Source organism: Lichenostomus cassidix, chromosome 2 (assembly GCF_008360975.1).
Source record: "Lichenostomus cassidix isolate B80296 chromosome 2, HeHo_3.0, whole genome shotgun sequence".
Classification (NCBI taxonomy): Eukaryota; Metazoa; Chordata; class Aves; order Passeriformes; family Meliphagidae; genus Lichenostomus; species Lichenostomus cassidix.
In genome coordinates, this window is record NC_139482.1 from 31,814,012 (window position 1) to 31,830,674 (window position 16,663).

A 16,663-nucleotide genomic window follows, 5' to 3' on the forward strand; every position below is an offset into this window, starting at 1 on the left:
ATGTTATTCATATTTAACAGCTGTAGTTTATTTCAGACAAATTACCAGTCACCAGGCATCATTTTCACTAAAGAATTTTGCTAAAGAAAGTTTATAACATTATTCATATTGTACCCTAAGATGGAGAAGGCATTACATACTAGTTATCTGGTTTGCATATCTATTTTTCATTATTTATGAATTCCAATTAGATATATTTAAAAATACACATTAACTTTACAGCAGTACATTTATATGTCATGACGTTGTGGTAAGAACAAGCACAGACTAAATCCATTCATTCTTTGGAACAAGTATTTTAGAGGGGGAAAGTTTCAAGGCACGTTCACAGGCAGCTGACTGAACAGAGTTCAGTCTGACAATTGTCATTTGCGTAAAGTGGACATTGTAGTTTGTCTCTCAGTCACCTCTTGTTTTCTTAATGAGCACCAGCATCTTCATTAACATTTTAGGAAAAATATTTTCCATCAAGCTTTCATTACATGTTATATGTGCTTAAATGTTCTGAGACATGTCTTGCTTTGATTTTATCTTAGAACATCCTGTTCTCAGAAGCTGGGGTAAAACATGGCTGAGGGCTGCAAAAGAAACATTTACCAACTAACAATGTCTGAAGGGGTAACCTAAGAGAATTTTGTGTTAATTTTGTCTGTCTACCCTTGGAAAACGTAGTTGTATACATACATATGGTACACAAGTGGTGAAATTAACTTCTGGTTAGGAATGTAAAGCTGTTTAATCTCAGAAAACAGCCAATCTTCTATATGCCAAGCCACACGCTGAAAACTCTATATACCCAAACCCCATAAGGTTCATCTTTCATCAGGAAGCACTGCTCTGGAAAGAACTTATAACCAAGGAGATGACAATGGTTCACAACCATTGGTCCCAGCAGTGTAGTACAGGGTGGGCAACAGGCTACTGAAATCTCCGCCTGGCTCTTTTCCTAAACAATGGAGTCTGCTGGAATCCCTGCATCCTGCATTGCCAAGCAGTGACCCCCAGCACTGGGACACAACCTGAGCTCAGCAACAGCCACTGCACCTCTGAGGTGACAGCCTGGACACTGCAGCCTCATACAGAACCCCAGAGCCTCTGCAGTTTAGTCTTACTTCACAGCTGATGAGTTTCACCAGAACTACAAAGCTCAGCATGAGCACAAAGAAGATGCACAAGGATATAAAACGCTTTCAGCTGTAACAAGCTACAGCACAACTCAAAACAAGCATTATGCACAGACTTACTTCCTCCACAAAGTATGGTTACTGCAGTTTGGCAAGTTGAAAGTGACTAAGGCAGCACTCCCCCCAACTCTTAGCTAAAAGCACAGATTCCTTGATTCACAATTTGTTTCCCTCCAAAATTCTGACAGAGGGCAGGTGGTCAACAAGAGGGAAGTTCAGAAGTTTTGAATAATTTACCAGCTGCCATATTTAATACTTTCACACAGAAGCAAGCATGATGCTCCACATTGTTCTGCCAGATTACAGGTGAAGTTGCATTATTTTTATAGTTAAGCACACATGCAACTTCTAATTTAGCAAGCTTACCCTGTATCTGTTCAGTTTGTTTAAGATTTAATCTTATTTTCTTAAAAAGTTTCTTTACTTTATTCCTGCTGAAGGAACAAAAGCTTCAGAGCTTCAGAACACTTTTATCTGAATTTAAATTAATACAGAAACGTTAAATGCATGGGGTAGAGGGGTGCCAGCCAGTAGAGGAAGCCTGAGGCCACTGTTAGCCAGATGCATGAGAAACACTGGAAACTCCCTTTCCACTAAACTCTCTTCCAAGGACCAACTGAAGAACTAGTTTGGACGGGTTCTTGGAGGTCCAGGTTGTTTCAACATTTCTCTCTCCACCTAGCACTTCCATGCACTGCTTAATCTTTAGATACAAGCTGTGGGAATAGAGAGGGGAAGAGGAAATACATGTGGTGCATCACACCCCCATGCAAGGCAGATTTGATAAAGAAATATCATCACCTCTCACTTTCTTCTGTTTCATTTTACCCCTAAAAATATGATTATCAGTGCTCAATGAATGTAAACCATCTGGGTAGTATAACTATTTAACATACTGCACAAAAAAGGATGGAGTTGAACAGTGTGTCATTGGTTGACTGACCAGTAAATGCATCAACAAGCAGTACACCACACACAAGACCCAATTATTTGGCTCTGCATCCTTAGATGAATACCTTCCAAGCCAAGCCCAGCCTCACTGGCTTCACCAAGCTCAACTCAGCATAGCTAGCTCCTGCCCTGTGACCTAGACATTTGGCATATCCTTGCCATAGCACTCACTAAACATGTCACCCCTCTGAAACAAAAATAAAGAGGGCCAAGAAGAAAACATTTGTTTTATCTGTGCAGTAAAATGTCCATCTAACAGCATAACAAAGCTAAACACTACTTTAAAAACACTATTCTTAAATTTTTTCTTTTTTTTTAATTTAGACCAAAACATTATCTTAATTTCTGCTATTTTATGCTGTAATTTGTAAGAAAAAAATGCTCAAGCATCTTGAGAAGATACTTGTGGTTACAGTGGCAATAGTGGACAAAAGCCAAGGTCTTCCTATGACTGCAACTTGTACTAACCCCTGTACACAGCCAATTAAGATTTCACCAAACTGACTAAAACTCAAACTTAACCTTCTATTAGAGGTCAGCCTCTGCAAACCATCTTGTTCTTAGCTACGCTGAGGTGGTCAATACACAAAAAGCTAGATGTTAAACCTGATAACAAGGTAAACATGCTGTTTAAGAACTGATGGACCGCAGGAGCTTGAGGCACATGGGTGAAGTTACAACACGAACAATTCAGCATAGATTCATTTGAGTTTGACAGCCCAGACTGATCCATCTGGAACAGAGCAAGGGTAGCCACAAGAGTAGGAAACTTCAACTGTGCTGCTGTGTTTAGAAGGGGAATTTACTTCACCAATTTTCACTTTACCTAAAGCAGGGAGAAAGCCTTTCAGCACTGCACCATTAAGGAGCAAGTCTGTTTCTAAGACCACCAAAGTAGTTTTCTTTGCAGCTTATATTTCACACCTCAGGAGACGTTTGAAAACATGCTTCTAATTATCTTGTCTCAAGGAAGATTAAAAGATGATTTATAAACAAATGTACCATTTATCACATCACATTCTAGGCATGGAGTGGGGGAGGATGTTCATGAAAGCACGGCTTGTGCGAACTTGCTGAAAGTGTCACGTAGAATAGGCAGAAAGTTATAGTTGGTGTAATAATACCTTAATAGATGCGCCTGCAAAACGAGAAAGTTGTTTGATGTGCTGTCCCTGCTTGCCAATAATAGCTCCAACTGCCAAGGCTGGGATGAACAGATGAACAGTCTCAGACTCGGGCTGTTGCTGTGGGGAAGAAGGAAAAATGCAGTGAATGTTTTTGAACATTATGAATCAGACTGACAGGAAAATGGGTACGGAACAGGCATGCATGGAAATGAGGGGGAAATCTTATTTCCCCCTGTGATGTCTGAATATTAAGGGTCTGGCTTTTTCTGGGAATCACAAAATCCACAGAACATGAAAATCAGTTTGAGCCAAAAGAGGATTCTTTCATCTCATATAAAATACTCACAATTTTAATGTTTAGAACTTTAAAAAACAATTGAGGCGTTGCTTCTTTGCAAGGCTTTCACTCTTACCTGTGCTGTCTGGATTCTCTTCCGCATGCAAGACCCTGCAGGTGAGGCTACTATAAGCAGAGGGGCTACAGCCTGAGCAGGCAAAGTCTTTCTAGTTTCCCTAGTTATATTTTTGATTTTAGATTGTGCTGAGAGCAGTACAAAAAGCTTCGGAGTTACATACATATATGCTACAATTTCCTTTGTGTGGGAGTGATCTGGAATGATAGCCAGCTTGAAATCTGCCAGTGATTCCTCCTGTGTAACATTATACAACAGTTGGAGCCTTGGCAGCAGTCCTCACGCAGGCTAGTAAATTAAACACCATGTTTCTTAAAAGTGAGAGGAACCCAGTGTTGCACCCACTGGATATCAGGCATCACTGCATCTTCCTGTTGCTTTCAAGCAGACACCCCAGGTGGAGAGCATGACATAATACTTGAGATCCTGTCTACATGCTGCATAGCAATGATCAAACCACAGGGTTGCATATGCCACAGTAAGTCATAACTATTTTACCAGCCTCAGAAGGGCCTGTCTCAGGCAGAGAGAGCACCACTGGGTACACACTACGCTCCTGTACCATTGATCCATCCATTTCCCCCAGGGTTGCCTCTCAAAAGTGTTTCACACAAGCCTTTCTTTGAACTAGGAGGTATTTAAGATACTACACCTCTCCTTCTAGAGCTTTTCTCCTCCTGTGTAGCCCTCTTATGTATTTTCAAAATTTGTTTTGCTCATCCTCAATAAGACAAAGCCAATGAGCCCTTCTCGTGCAGAGGTGTTTTGAGATGATGCAGACATCCTCATCCTTGCTTTCTCAGCACCCACCAGGCAGACCAGCACCGAGTACCAGCAAGCAGAGCATGTGGGAACAACCATGCTCATTTAGCTTTACTCACTTGTATATTTTGGTAAGGATGCAGACTCACATACAGAAGCTCACCAAAGCAGCTTTTTCTATGATATTTTCAGAAAAAAAACCCCACACTGCTACATGCAACACAAAGCAAAAAAAGCAGATGCAATCCTGAATACACTATCCCCACTTATTTTTAAATTTCAGTAAGTTCTTTCAAGGGGAAGCAAAGTCCCACTGCATTAACCATAAACAAATCAGAACAAAATGCTCATTTCCAAGTTTTACCACTTCATTTTCGGTAAACACAAGTCAATTGTAACCTCGGGGAATACAAATTCCAGGCACAGCTCCATGTACCAGGTGAAGAAACCCCAAAATAGGATACTGGAAACAGGAACACTTTAGGTGATTGCAACAGTTGTACAGTTTACCCTGTGTTTTCACACATACCAGGCATTATGATTCACAGGCATTTCATGGTGGTTTAAGTCCACGTGGATGCATCCCTCCACACCCACCTCCCCACTGCCCTGTGTGCTTTGAGGGGAGCAGGATTGCAGATCCAGCTGATTTGTAAGGCAGGCAGTGAGTCCCTGACCCCAATAACCACAGCACCACATAAGTGGCAGTCTGGGGCCAAGGGAGGAAGCAACAACAATCAGGGAATAGGAAAAGGTGGGAGCACCCCTTTTAATCTTCCTACAGATCAGTTTAAAATGATCTCAAAACTATGCCCTAGAACTACATATTTGTAATGAAAGATACCAGTCACTTTAGTATATATGTTAAACCACTTTCCAAAAGATTACTCACATTCTCCTTCTATTATTACAAACATTCTGAGTGTTGTCATAGTAAGTCCTTTTACATGTTCACTGTGAACCCAGCAAGATTTCCAGTAATTTGGAAATGCTACTGTAGTACTCACTTGAACTTTCCACTTCAGAAAACTGTTTCTAAATGGTTACAAGTTCATGAAGAATTTAGGTTTTTCTAGTTTCATTGCAAGGACGCATTACACTGGGTGCAGAGACAACCCCTCATTCCAATCCTGACAGCTTAACCCTCCCCTTGCTTGGTCCTCTTGTTGACCTCTACATTCACTTGTCCACACATGCTCCAGTTCCTTCAAAAGTCCACTGCTGAAGCTTTCCCTTTCACATACTTCTCCAGCCACCCTCTCCCAGCTAATTTGTACAACACTGCTGCAAATCAAACATGTAACTTGACTTGGTTTTCAAGAATTTACACAGCTTCTACCTAAACCCACCTCCAGGAACATTTCTGTACCATAGAAACAAATCAAACGTCATTATTTTTGTTTGCATATATTTCCTGCCTTCCCTCTGTTGCCCATCTGCCTGCCGATCAGTTTTCCCCTCTTCTTCCCAAAGCTTGATTTCAAGCCACTTTCTTGGCTAGATTCAATTCACCACTGAAATTCCTTTCTGCTGCCTCACCCTTAAATACAAAACATGGGCAGCAAAGGCAACAGAAGACAGAGGATGGACATGTGCCTTTCTAACAGTACAGCATCCTCCTCCCATCCCTCCTCATAGTTTTGACTTTTTGATACTTTTCAACTTCGTTTTTTCCTAAAGGACTTTTAAAATATAATTTCTTATGTGAGTGACTGAGGTTCTTTAACACTAAACTTGCATTTTGGGGTAATAGTGATATATGTTTATTAAGGAACAGTGGAGAATCTGTAAATATTTAACTGTTCATACACTGGAATTTTTAAAGTTCTTGTCTGAAGTGCACGTTGGCATATAGATATAACCAAATTCATCTCCAATATAACATCACACAGGATTTAGAGAAATTATGTTATGCAGGCTGATTTTTAACCTCTCAAAAACCATACTGCTCTTTTTTTCTTCTGGCAGAAATGAACTCTAAGGCTTTTGAGAGTATTACAACACCAAGTTCAAATTACTATCTGTCCATTTCCTTACCCACAATAATTTTTAAATCCTTTTGTATTTACTGGAAGACTATCCTCCAAAAGAAACACATCAAAACATAATGCAATGACTACACCACCCATCAATCTTACAGATGCTTTTGGGGATCTCAGGGTGGAAGAAAATCAGCTATAATTTAATCTTACCCATGCCATGCCACATAAGTCACAGAGCTTTCCAGGAACTCCTAACATGAGTTATATCAGAAATAGATTCCTAGATCTTAAACATATGTTAGAAGCACTAAATTTAGGGAACTGATTTCCTACACTGTGAAATCTGAGCTTCAATGTTCACTCCCTTAAAGCCAAGTTTGCTTAAACATATAATTTAAAAGCTAAAATATGTATGTGTATATATTTTTGACAAGAGTAAGGTCTCCTGGACAATTTTCTGCTATTCCCCATTCAGTTTATTTTTTCCCCACATATGAAAATATTTTATTCTAAGTCAGCCCAGCTCTGGGAACTGACAGGAATACGGAAAGAAAATCTTTTAAAGTAGCACCTAATTTCACCATGATGTATAGCCCATACACCCACCCTAACTTGTGAGTAACCATCTCCAGTATCTGTGATGCACAGACCACCTCCTCTAGCCCACCAATTTTTGCAGTGTGGGCTCATGGCTAGTCCATCCTAATAAGACAAGTTTGTCTTGCGTAGCTGTGGCACACAGATACTACTGAGATGTTCACTTAGATGGAGAATCTAGGTGGTTCTAGGGTTTTGTGGGGTTTTTTTTGGGGGGGGGGGGTGTTTTAAGAAAAGAGCTCCAGAAACCAAGGTTTCTTAGATATAAGAAACAGATTCTTCATGGTGACCAGAAACAATTAATTCAGTTAATAAACATCTGGAAATACTTCCTTTGTTTCTGCAAAAATCAGTCTGCTTTAGTCACAAAACAGGCTTGATAAGGAATTTTTGTCTATATCCAGCACATTTAACTAAGGAAAACAATTTTAAATATGGGTTTTGTTCATTAATTGGATTCCAATTTCCATCCAAATGTTGCCTGATGAAAATCAGAAGTTAAAATTAATCAAGCAAATAAGAAAAGCACCATTCATCATTTTTTAAAAGAAAATGGAAAAAATACCTTACCCAAAGCAAATGGCAAACAGTGTACTTGCATAAATAGAAAGCTATGTTCATTGTTAGCAAAGAGTAGCTGTGGATGTACAGACCACTCTAAGGCTTTCAGAAAGGTAACTAAAGTACACATGTAAAATTTGATAAGTCAACTTAAATCAGATTTCCTGCTTGCTCATTTAAATCATGATTGAAAATGAGACAGAGATGGAAATTAATCTACCCCACTGGATGACACTAAGCAACTGCTGCAGCACACCATCAGCTCTGACTTTCTATACAAATACAACTCTTTTTCCTGGAGCAGCTTGGATACATCTCTTTCCATACCTCCTGCAAGTCCCTGAGCACCAGCCATCTGTCCCTTGCCTAACAGTCCATACCAACTATTTTTTTATTTTTCAATTGTTCTCTTTTAAATTCCCAGGACCTCCATCCCATTGGTAAATTCTGTAAACCCTGGCTGCTTCCCCATTATGCTGGTCTCACCTGGAGCCCCTGCACTGCAAGCAGAATCAGGATTATCCCCTTCACTCCAGCCAGACACTGCAGCCCTACAGAAGATTTTCCCCTTGGCTGCCAACCCTACCACGTAAACTCTTAGGAAACTGGCTTAGCACAGCCATCATTTCCTGGTTTCCAGAGCCTCAGCAGGAGTGAGGTTCTTCCCCTGCTTGGGATATTGCCACTTGTCCTTCAGCACGAGGGCTATTACTCCACACCAGAGCTAGGAGCTGAAGACTCCCCAGCCAAGAAAATTTGCAGATTCACCCTTCTTTCTGCAATTCTTGCTTGCGGGGTTAGAAAGATTTGTGGAGACCAACTGCCCTTAGGACAAGGTTGTTATAATTTTTTCTACCAACTCCTGGTGCATCAGTCCTACAAACTGCAGAAAACCACACAGAAGGAGAGCTTTCCCTCACCTGATAGATTGTCAGAAGGAAAAGCATTCCCCCTTATCTCACACTTGGGTAACAGCCATAGCACGGCCTGGCAAGAATAAAAACTCAGAAAAAGAAAGCTGTGATCCTCCAGGTAGAAGGTGGTACATAAAAAAGCAGATCCCAAACCACTACAGATGGGGCAGTAGACATTCTATGTGGAGAATGACATTTGAAAAACAAACCAAACAACAATACAAGACAACAAACAATACACAGAAAAGCCAACAGAGTTTTGCCTCCTCGGTTCTTCCTTCCTCTCTTGATTTTGGGTGGTGATGCTGCTGCTAGGTCAGTCCACAGCTCCCTCAGTCTGTGAGTGTACTATGTGATCTTACCCATGGCAGGGCTCATAATGGGGCATGTTTGTTATTTATGTCCCTCAAGTTAATTTGAGCATTAATCTCAGTCATTTTCTGCAAGCCTGCCAACAGTACAAAATTTTTTCCAGTCTTGTGCGTAAGTGTCTCCATAGACCCCTTGCTCCATCAAATGCATGTGGTTGGTAAATCCTTGGCAACATTTGGGATACGGCTGTAAATCTTTAAAAATATTGTACCCACTGAAATAAATAGGCTTTAAAGCCAGACATGAATGGGAGAAGAATCAGATCTTTGCTGGTTTCTAAGCCTGTTACATTTTGTGCAAATGAATTACCTTAGCATGAGACATTTATTTTAAGTCACAAAGTTATGTTACCCATTTCGAGTCAGCATCAGGTTTTTTAGTTCTGAGGGAAATAATTAAAAACTCTTTTAAGACTGCATGGACCTACCATCTAGCCTAGAGGGATACCAGTTTTGGTTAGTTTTTTTAACATAGTAAACAAATCCACTTCATAAAAGTAAATGAATACAGACAGAAGGTGACTGCATTAAAAACTTCTTTTTTTGCCATTTTCCCCCTTCCCAATAGTCATGATTACCAAGACAAGACAGATTTACAGACAACTCATTCAGTCTTCAGAATACCCTGAGTTTTGTCAGGAAGTGAGGTATCAAATTATTCAAACCCTGTACCAGATCCAAAGCCAAAATTTAAACCATGTTTTTGCAATGTACTGTGAAGAATTATCCTGGCCCACAGCTACATTAAGTGCTTTTATTTAGCAATAAAAACTTGCAGCAAGGGGAAATGAGCATTAAGCCAAGTATCCTTGAAGACATTCTAGTAGGATTCAATGCATTGATAAGAAATAAGATTGAGTTGACAGTGAAAGAAATCCTAGTGTATTCATTACTAATGCTAAAAGTTTAAGCCTTCATTGGAAACAAGGGGCTCATTAAGGACATCAAAGTTTTAGTGGACAGGTCTATTGTGATCCACAGTTTTACAAACGTCCTTGCAGGTACCTTGTACACCATCTTGTACAATCACTGAGCTGAAGCATTGCTGCCAGTGCAGATCAACAAACTGTGGCCTGAACTCCCTGTGCTCTCCAAGCTTTTTGGGTTTATTTCAAACAGATTTAGGTCTGTACTGCGAGTCTAAAACTTTCTGCCATATTTACCGCCTGAAAAGCCAGGACCACACTCAGAAGAGTCCTGCACTGCTGAATTCAGTCAGTCAAGAGGTAGAAAACAATTTAAAAGAAGCAATGCATATTTTTAACTTTGATCTGCACACCCCAAAACATTGCTCACATTCCCATGTATGAACTGTACAGCCACCATCCACCCAGGTTTTTACCTGCCCGTGAACCCCAGGTTAATCCTAGGCATGGGAGTAGTGGGGAGGATTTCCAAGCACTGCAAGGAACTCCGCCACAGCAACTTCAGCATCACATTTGCAGCAACCTTCAGATGTGACCAGAGGCTCCACCACTTCCTTCCACCATCTGAGCTGTGGGCTAGAAACCTTCTGTGTTCAGAGCAGAGCCGCTCCCTTTCACCCTGTAACTGCTGCATTATGTGAGAAACACTCGTGTCACTAAATGAACCAAGGGCATGACCCTTTCTGGGACACACAGCCCATGGCAAGGACATGCAGCTTTATCTCTTTTCCCCACAGTCAGCCCCAGAAATTACATGTGGGGACCCTCCAGCCATCTAGCTGAGCTGGCCCTCTCCTCTTGATTGAAAATCTAAGAAGTGACTCCAGTCTGCATTTCCATTTTAGGGACAAATGTACTTTCAACACCTGAAACTCAGAGACAGCTGGTTCTTACATAATGGTCAGTACCTTAAGTGAGATGGTACTAAAATCATTTCACTTAGTACTACTCATTCCACTTCTTTGTTCTCAAATTTAGTACTTTTCATCACCATTTTTTAACTGGCAAGACATGGGAAACTTCCTAGCCTGCTAGAAGTCACTAAAAGGACCACATCTATCAGAAGTGTTTCCAACATGAGAGCCTAGCTAGGAACAAGGGAGTAGAAATCACAGAAGCAGAGAAGGAACATTTTCTGGCAGACTGGTTATAAGGCATTTCACAAGCAGGAACTGGTTTGACATATTTCTGAACATGGCATGAACTTTTTGTTTTTGCAAAATCTGACTGGCCACGATGCCAAAAAAAGCAATCTGCCACCTTTTATTCAGAATAGACAGCCAAAATCAGAAATCAACATAAGGAACAGATTGTGAAGCTATGTAAGCAGGAATTTTGCTGGTCATTCACAAGCAGCAAGCATAGGTATTCAGTGTTGCAACACTGTATGACCACCAAAAAGTGTATGTATAGAAACACTTCCACTTCAAAAATCATAGCTGTGACACAGTAGCCCCATGGGTACTCCCAACTCATAGAAGTTGCCCATGAAGTCAGTGGCTTTGGAAGATGCAGGTTCTCATCAGCTCTGGTTTATAAAGGCACTGCTCTCAGATTCCATGACAGCTGCCAGAGAAACAGGTTGTGTAAACACAAAGATCACTTATTTTTCCATCATGTTTAACAAACAAACCAGAGATGGAGCCAGATACAACAGAATGAGTACTTGACCTACTTTTGTTTCTGGCCTGAAGGAGCTCAGTACACTCTAGTAACAAAATATTTGGCACCTTAAGGAACTCAATTTCCCATATAGTTTAACATTCAGAAGGTGTTGAGCCTGGTACTTAAAGCTTGAGAATCTGAGATGATCAAGGGAGCGCTGATTAAATCTTCCCATAAGAATATGAGAGCAGGGAACCAACAAAAATCATAATTCTCTTGTTCCAAGAAACTACAAATATCTCTACAAGTATTCAAACCTGCAGTGAAGAAGAAACAATTTTTATTTTAAAAAGCATGGATTTCTAGTTAACAAGTGATGTTATTTGCATTATGAGGACCTCACAACCATAAAGTAAGCTATTAAGAATAACTGGGGGCTTCAATACATCAAAAAAATATGACTGACTTGCCAGATCTTTGTACATCATATGGTGCCAATTGCATTTTTTCTTCCCTTACGGTGGGGATGGTCCATCTCCAGAGGCAGAATAGTTTGACTGCTCTGGACACGTGCCTCTGCCATCACAGCATGGCAGGAGCAGGAGACTTTCAACTTAGTGGGAAGACCATCCATTTTCTCCACAGGGCAGAAACAATCTCACAGTGTTACACACCATGAAGCAAATTTTTTAGTTGTCAAAAATGCATCATTAATGAATGTAAGAAATTAAGCATCAGAAAAGATGTATTTCAAGGCACTGAGGTTACAGTCTTCAAAAGAAATCTAATTAGCTGGTAGATTTTTTCAGACAATGCTGTTGTCCTATAGTGCCCTCCTCAAAATTGCATGTGCTGCACATGTATGGTTCTAATTTCACTGACATAAAATCATTTTGTAAAAACACTCACAAATCCTTCTACACCCCCCAAACCAGATCCTCTTTTGGCTGTAGGACAGCTCTTCACAAAATCATCTACTGTTTAACAAGCTGGGCAATTTAGGGCAAAGCCACTTGCAACTACACACATTATAGATGTACAGACATTGCTGCCTCTGGGTAGGTCAGACGGAATAGTGGCACAAGCTAATCCTATCAGACCCAGACATCCAAAGGAGCCCAACTTCACCAAGTAAGAGTCAAAGTACCTGGAAACACAGGACAGTTTTTCCTCTTCCTTGTCTTTCTCATCTATGCTCAGGGCATCAAATGAAGGCCCTCAATGAAGCAATTTTTCATTTTAAATTACTTTTCTTTCCTGCCGAAAGCACAATACAGTTATTTCTTCTCTTACTTCTATGCAATATAGAAGATGTCTTCTTTGCTATTATTGTGTAAGAAAATGAGTGGAGAATAAAGAAGGAATCTTTCTCTTGACCACAACATCTTCTAAGGAGAAAGTTTTCCATGGGCATGTTCCTCACCTGCAACAAAAACCTTCAAGAGATGGCAAAAAAGAATAAAGGAAAGCAACCTATCAGCCTAGCTGTACAAGACTTTTGTTGTCATCAGAAAAAGGTGGTTTGATTTCTTGGTTTTGTTTACTGTAGGAAACTACCTTTTCCTTTGTTTTTTGGTTTTTTTTTTAATTGCCTTTTCCCCCCCTCCTTCCTTCCTACAAGCCTGTATGCATATCACATAACCTGAAAATTTACTGTGAGGTTAAAGGAAAGGTTAGAATGAGTGCTTTTTTTGACAGCAGAGCTTCAAGAAGCTACAATGGGTGTCCAAAAAGACCAGCAAAGAAAGCATTTCCACTGCAAGTGGAGAAGCATCTCTTCATCTTAGCTAACTTTCACATGGCAGAAGTTTATGTATCTCTTCCATGACCCTACAGATGCAGGAGAGCACCTGGTGTGAGCTCTTCCTATGGAGAAAAGCCATTTACTTCTCACATTACTTTATGTTTGAGTTTATCTGCCATGAGACAGAATTAATTCTACCACCCTGTTTCAGGGCATTCAAGGGCAGGATGAAGTCTCCACAGGTTAGCCCTTCTTCCCCAAAGCCCTTGGCGTGCCAAATTTCAGACCCAAAGGCTACAAAAGAAATGCGGTTGGATGCAAAATTCAACATGCAAAGTTCCAATTATAAAAGGAAAGGTGCAACCCACTTAACCCCAGTAGGTGGGCCAGGTGTATTTAATTGCATGACTGTACACAGTTGGACTTTAAGATAAGGATTTCTTGTTTGTTTGGAACTTTAAAACCTTCAGTGTTGCATGAGAACAAACTTCTATTCTTGAGAGACAAGTATGTGCAGATTCTCCCCACAGTTCACAAGACAGAAGCAATAACTCCATCAAAACAGCTTTGAGCAGTACAACACTAAATCTGAAGCAGTTTGGCTGGGATACTTGTTAAAACATTTTGGTTTTGTGGCAACATATCTTCTGGAAAACATAAGCATGAGTTCTATTGCCTTTTGCAGAACCTTACTCTCCTCCTCACACAAATCCCAGTGCTTTGTGCAGGTGCTCAGGTCGTGACATTTGTTGCAAGTGACAGTGAGCAGACTAACAAAGCTCTTTGCAATTGTGTCAGGGCTGCAACACACACAAGCATTCAAGTGTGAAGCTAAGGAGAAAGATTTAAGGATAAACAGAAATTGGTGGTCTTTCCAGGAAAAAAAGCAGCTGGACAAGACATCAGCTGCAAATAGGCACAGAGGAGCTACTGCTCCTTAGTATGGTCACACAAAGGCACAGATGAGCCAAAAAACCCCACCATTAGTTTGATCATATCACCAGGATCATAAGAGTAAAATCATGCCCATTTGACAGTTAAAAAAAAAATTTAACTCTTAATACTCTCAACTGAGACATTTATGTCCTACTTTTTCCTCAAACCTTAAAACATTTCAATGATTCTCACATGTTCTGATTTGTTTGTCTTTTAGGAGTCCAGAGAAAAACATATCTTGGATTTTTGCAAAAAGAGAGAGGAAAATTTAAGAACTGAAATACAATATGCAATTCCCTTGCATCCTTTTTCAGTGACTGCATAGAATGAGTGCTTTGAGCAGGCAAACAGAGCTTGGACTCTGCAAATAAATTATACAATTGCAATATCAAGAATTGTTGCTAGCAATAGGTAAAAATACAAAAAATTGGATGGTTAGCCTGCACTGTTTGTGGTGCTCAGACACTGTTAGCCTCATACAATGGACATGTGCCACATGCATGTTTATATCTGTCACCAGACAAGTACCAAGGACAACTTTTGCCTTCCTGTGGGAACTTCACTGTCAGTACAAAGAGGAAAGTAACACCCAGATTATTAATTTAATCTAATTTAATCTGAACCTTGTTAGATTAAATTAGATGAGGCTTTGGTGTTGTACATCACTGTGAACCATCATGGAATAAGGTCTCTGAGTCACATGGAGAGCATTCTCCTGAATGTGACCCAGTCCAGACCCAATTAAATGCAAACTTCACCATCTCCTAAATTTGATACCAGACTGTGCCTGAAACAGCTGTTTATGCTCTTGTCAAATGTCTTAAATGTTTGCATGAAGAGGGATAGGATGAAGCATGTTAACACAGCTAAATCTATTTAATTACTCAGTCCCAAGCTCCTGAGTACTGAATGTTTTAGGAACACTTGGCTCCAGCTGTATGTATGAGTGTTCATATCTGTCACTAAGTTCTGGCACTGTAACAAAATCCTAGATCTGTCTACTACGTAGGTTTTTCCTCTTTACACCCATATAAAAATGCAGCAGCAGGAATGTGATAGATAATTGTTTCAATAATTAAGATGACACTTCACTTTCTTTGGGGACAAGTCCTACACAAGGTCACAGCAACACCTTGTCACTAGAAAGCAGAATATATGAAGTATCAGCTCCATATGGAAACCCTGCTGCAAACGCTCAAAGCTCACCCACCTAACTCTTCTGACCCAAGGGAGAGCCCCAAGCAAGTCCATCCCCACAACAAGGTGAAGAAAGAGTCCACACAAAGATATTACAACAAAAGCTTCAAACCCACCCTCAGACACAGAACAGGGGTGTCCCAAGGCTCACTGTATGGCTTGCAAGCACAGGCTTCAATGACACTTGGATGCCAAGAGGCCCCTTCTGATGGTGTAGCTGAAACTGAGGAGGAAAACACCTTTGCTCAGTCAAACAAACAGGAGACAGGGAAGAGCCACTCCTGTGGAGCCCTGAGCTGAAGGCAAAATTTGCACTACACAAAATTAAGCAGGACAGCAGCAGGATACATTTCTTTACACCCTGATACCAGCAGTGTTTTCAGAAAGGATTTCCAGCTGCCTGAAATGGATATCCTCAATGTCAGCTAATCCATACTCCCAAGCATAAAAGGACATGCACGGAAAACAAGGTAAAGGCACTTGGGTTGCTCAAATGCTTTTGTCAAAACAAGGAACTTGGTAACAAATAGCTCATAGGTAAATGGACATAAAGTCTCCCTGGAAGTTCTTCATTAATTTTTCTTCTAAGACCTTCTTTCCCTAAAGCCTCTTTTAGTTATACAGATTTCATTTTATTTTTTAAATCTCTTATGAGCTCTCCTAGATCTCCCTCTGTGGTTACCTTTAGCCTTTCAAATTGTATCAATTTCTCCTTCAAAAACTAGCCAGACTTTTCTCTTTCTATTTTTGCATGCCCCAATAACTTATTTAATCATTGTCTAAAAAACTGTTCCAATAGAGGAAAAAAGATTAGAGGAGAGTAAAACTCAAAAGTGACAGAAAATTTATTTATACACAAGCAAGATTTAAAAGTCTTCAAAATGGAAACTTTGTTTTCTGAACAACTGCCTCCATTAAAAGAACAGACTCATACTTTTCCTCGTTTTCTCTCCTCAGAGAGCAGCAGGCACTCCAAGTCATCTGAGGGGCTGACTCACCTGAAGCCCAGGGAACCACCTGCTCTTTTCCAAATACCAGCATGTCTAAGTACAAACAGGTGAGATAATTCTACTTGTTGGTGCATTTGCTTTAGAAGCCCTTAAGTATCTGGCTCAGGGGCTGTTTTGGTACCACCCCCAACCTCCACAGAAGCTGGTGGAGCTCCCCTCTGAATCTGGGAGTTTATCCCTTCTTTCTGCATGTTAGCTTGTCACACACCTAGACTGCATGCAATGAGAGCCATTTCAGAGCACTGAGCACGAACAGAAGCAAGAGTTCAGACAGTGGTCTTTCCAGCTGCACAGTTTCTATACTTTAACACAATAACATTTGTTGCTTGATGCTTTTTTCCAGATGTTGCCATTATCCTGTTTCCAGAAACATGGAAACTGCC

General features: G+C 40.4%; 1 protein-coding gene across 3 annotated transcripts in view; it reads right to left on the reverse strand.

Moving 5' to 3' along the window:
- The window catches only part of IGF2BP3 (insulin like growth factor 2 mRNA binding protein 3), a 113,646-nt gene that overhangs the window by 8,656 nt on the left and 88,327 nt on the right, over positions 1-16,663 (reverse strand). For all 3 annotated transcript variants that reach the window (XM_085050920.1, XM_085050921.1, XM_085050919.1), the window contains one exon: positions 3,260-3,379. In XM_085050920.1, the coding sequence (XP_084907046.1) occupies positions 3,260-3,379 (120 nt within the window). The remainder of the gene's footprint in view (positions 1-3,259; positions 3,380-16,663) is intronic.